The 3,325-nt window shown below is 49.8% G+C and overlaps 1 protein-coding gene across 1 annotated transcript in view; it reads right to left on the bottom strand.

Annotated features, from left to right (window-relative positions):
* The window catches only part of ERICH6 (glutamate rich 6), a gene marked incomplete at its 5' end in the record, with an annotated part of 7,226 nt that extends 3,907 nt beyond the window's left edge, over positions 1–3,319 (bottom strand). Inside the window, 5 exons of the mRNA XM_017734416.1 lie at positions 4–146; positions 963–1,027; positions 1,998–2,152; positions 2,229–2,330; positions 3,182–3,319. Of these exons, the coding sequence (XP_017589905.1) occupies positions 4–146; positions 963–1,027; positions 1,998–2,152; positions 2,229–2,330; positions 3,182–3,319 (603 nt within the window). The remainder of the gene's footprint in view (positions 1–3; positions 147–962; positions 1,028–1,997; positions 2,153–2,228; positions 2,331–3,181) is intronic.
* Between the last annotated feature and the right edge of the window lie 6 nt (positions 3,320–3,325).

The raw sequence follows: 3,325 nt of genomic DNA, 5'->3' as shown, positions 1-3,325 counted from the left end.
GGCCCCGCTCTGCGGCTCCGTCTCGGGCTTGTGCTCGGGCTCGGGCTCGGGCTCGGCTGCTCTCCCAACAGGCACTGGTGTCCCGCCTTTGGGAGATGTGGGTTGCCGGGAAAGCTCGTACACAACGGATCCAGTTTGCTGTGAACCTGGAGAGCAGAGGGAGGGCTTCTGTGCAGCGGGGAGGGTTGGCAGTGCCCACCGCGGGGCTGCCCAATACCTCTGCTATAACTGCCGGAGTGGGAATTCCTGGCATTAGCACTCCATCCTGACAGTCTGTCTCGGGGTATTTTCTAACAAGGACAGTCCAAAGTGCTTATCTATTTCAGAGCACAGGATTATGACAAAAGATAGATTTTTTTTCAGTTATGTATATATATATACACATCTGTGTAAAGAGCAACTTTTTGGGATAACATTTGGCTCCACACACTGGAACTGACCATTTGAGATGCCACAGAAGCCTCAGTGCCCTGCCATTCTCTGTGAAAACATGTCCATATTGTAAATCTGGTTCACCTGTTAAAACTCCTCCTCTACAGCTAGACCCAAAGGCTGCTCAGTCATCCACAGCCTGGGCTAGGAACTGGTGGAGTATCCACCTGATCAGGCAAAATATGGGTGACCCTCATTCTGGCAGTTCCTACTTCCCAAGGGCTTGGCTTTGCCAACTTGTCCTCTCAGGTCAGGTTCTGTGCATCTCAGCTGGAAACTTCACATATGCATACTGAAAATCATGACAAACAGCCTCTCTGTGCAAAGGGGATGTGCCCGCTCTTGTGCTCATCTGTGAGGGATGATTTAATATGGCTGTATCTGTATCTAATTTAATGAGCTTGCATATTTGACAATGAACAAACATGTTGCTGTATAAAATCCTCCTGCTCAGTTAGAAACCAGCAATCCCACTGAATGCATTGTTGAGATAAATGGACAAATAGATCCATAAGGAAATACCAACTCACCTTCAGTGGCACTCAGCTCAAAAGACTGGTCAGCCAACTCTCCGGCCAGGTGTCTCTTCTGCTGCCTGGAAAATAGAGGTGTTCCTGATAGACATCTCATATATAGTGTTTGGAAAGCTGCAAGTGGTGGATATCCCTGCCTTAGGAACACAACTTTCTGAATCCGTTTTTCTCCCTGCTCACAATTTCAAGTAACAGGCAGCAGAGTGTCACCAAAATACTCATATCTCAGCAGAAAGGAATTGTGCCCACACAGATTCCAGTGAACAGACTGCCATTGCAGTGGCATCAGCTCGACTGGCAGGAGAGCTGAATACTGTAATGGGGTTTGGATTAGGATTTTATGTGAAAGAGAAGGACAGATGCCCACAAGATCAAGAAAACAGCTCATCTTCAAGAATATTTTGATTATTCTTGTGTAGCTTCCTATAAATGACACTGGGACAGTGGTTTGGTGTGCTCTGTACATAGTAGGAGGCACTTGCACCCTCAGACTGCAAAGGATTTTCAAGGAGACCAACAGTTTACTTCCAGGTGTACTGGTTTACTTTTCCTTTTCCCTGTGACTTAGACTTTCCCCTGAGGCTTAGACTCTTGCATAAGCTTTGGGTCTCCTGCTAAATAGCCTGAGAACTTGCAGAGTTCTTGTGTGTCACTCTGGAAACTGTAATCCAAACACGTCACAGTTTATGGAGCAAAACAGGAATAAAAATTCCAGATTTGTTTCAGTGCCAGAGGTTAAAGCTACACCCAAATACTGTCCCTTCCCACAGCTGTGGGTGTTTTTGGCTCTACCTGTCTCTACATAGTTTGTCTGTCAGCACTGGAATTAACATTTCACTCAGCATGTGCCTTGCCACCTCCTTGTGCAGCCTGTCAATAGAGGAGTCAGAAGGGACCAGAGAGAATCTGAACTTCTGGTGCCTGAAGCAAAGTTTTTCTTCTTTCATCCCTCTCCTGCAGTTTCTTAATACTCCTTTTCCCCTCAGAGCTCCCTGTTCATTACACAGACCTGATCCCCAGTTCTTCCAGTACCTCTGGTTCTCTTGCTCCTGTGACAGCAGCTGGTTGGCTTCAGAGCCGAGGGATTCGTGGGTGCTGACAGCTCTGGGAAGGCTGCTGGCATCCTCCAGCCTCTTCTCCTTCATGAAGAACTCATAGAGGTCTCGGCTGTGCTCACAGCAGAATCTCTAGAAGGTGAGAGAGCAGAGCCGTGAGTGTGGCCGTTCCACAGCAAACCCCTGCTCATCCTTCCTGCCAGCTTACGTCTTCCTTGTCCTCAGAGAAGGGGACATCCTCGGAGAAGGGGAACGGCCTCAGCAGGTTCCAACAGTACTCACATGTTGGCGGCTCAGCATCCTCCTCTGCCTGCAGCGATGGTGGGGAGAGCAGGGAGAAAGGATGTGGGGTACCAGCCCCCAAATCTCCGGGTTAGCATGGAGAAAGAGGGCTCTGCTCAAAATGCAACAAATGTGACAAAGCACCTAAGGGCACTCATGACAGATCCATGTCTGGGATATCTTGGAACAAGTTAACATTAAGTTCAGGAAACCACCAAAAAGAAAAGCAGATCTGTTGTAAATAAATCAATAAATGCCCCCAAAGAAAGGAAATGACTGTGGTATTCATGAGCCCTGCTCCTTCCCCAGAAATCTGAGAGCACAGAACACTGTAGCTGAGGATTTGAATGTGTTACAGAGAGAAAAAGCTCCTACTGTCGGCAGTTGTGGGACTTTCTGAGGAAGCACCAGCAGATTTGGTGACACAGAGCTGGTCACATCTGACCAGATGCAAACCAGGTTGGCCGCAGGGTGTGTTTTGAGGATGGGTACTGGATATCCTGAAGCAAAATTCCTTTGCTCCCCACCTCGTGCCTCGGATTACCTCTTTGGTGACTTTTCTCTGCTAAGGGTTACAGGGAACTCTGTGCCCTGCTTGTATTCTGTGACTGTACCTATTTATATACATTTTGTATCTGATTTAGACAGAGGCCAAAAAAATCTGCTGGGAAATTCTCCACAGAGGATGCAGCAGTGGGGAGAGGCTGCACAGCCTCCTGCTGCCCAGGTGTGCACAGCAAGCGCCGTTTCAACAGCCTTGCAGAAGAAAAACCTGTCATGAAGGGGCTCCTTTGCGGGCTCGGCAAAGGGCGTTGGTTCCATGTTGTCTACATGGAACCGTGTGAACGAAGCGGCGGGGAGCGCCCACCCCCGACTGACCTCGTGGTGTACGTTTGCCTGTGAGGACTCGGGTCTGTAGGCCAGGAGGGTGGGCAGGCCCGCGGGGGGCGGCTGCGGGCCGGCCGGGGGTGCCTCTGCCGGGTGCCCTGTGCCCTTCTCGAGGGGCCGGGACTGGTGGGGCCC

Source organism: Corvus brachyrhynchos, unplaced genomic scaffold (genome assembly GCF_000691975.1).
Source record: "Corvus brachyrhynchos isolate BGI_N302 unplaced genomic scaffold, ASM69197v1 scaffold544, whole genome shotgun sequence".
In the NCBI taxonomy this organism is placed as follows: Eukaryota; Metazoa; Chordata; class Aves; order Passeriformes; family Corvidae; genus Corvus; species Corvus brachyrhynchos.
Note: the sequence above shows the minus strand (reverse complement) of the source record. Positions and strands in the feature narration are given on the sequence as shown.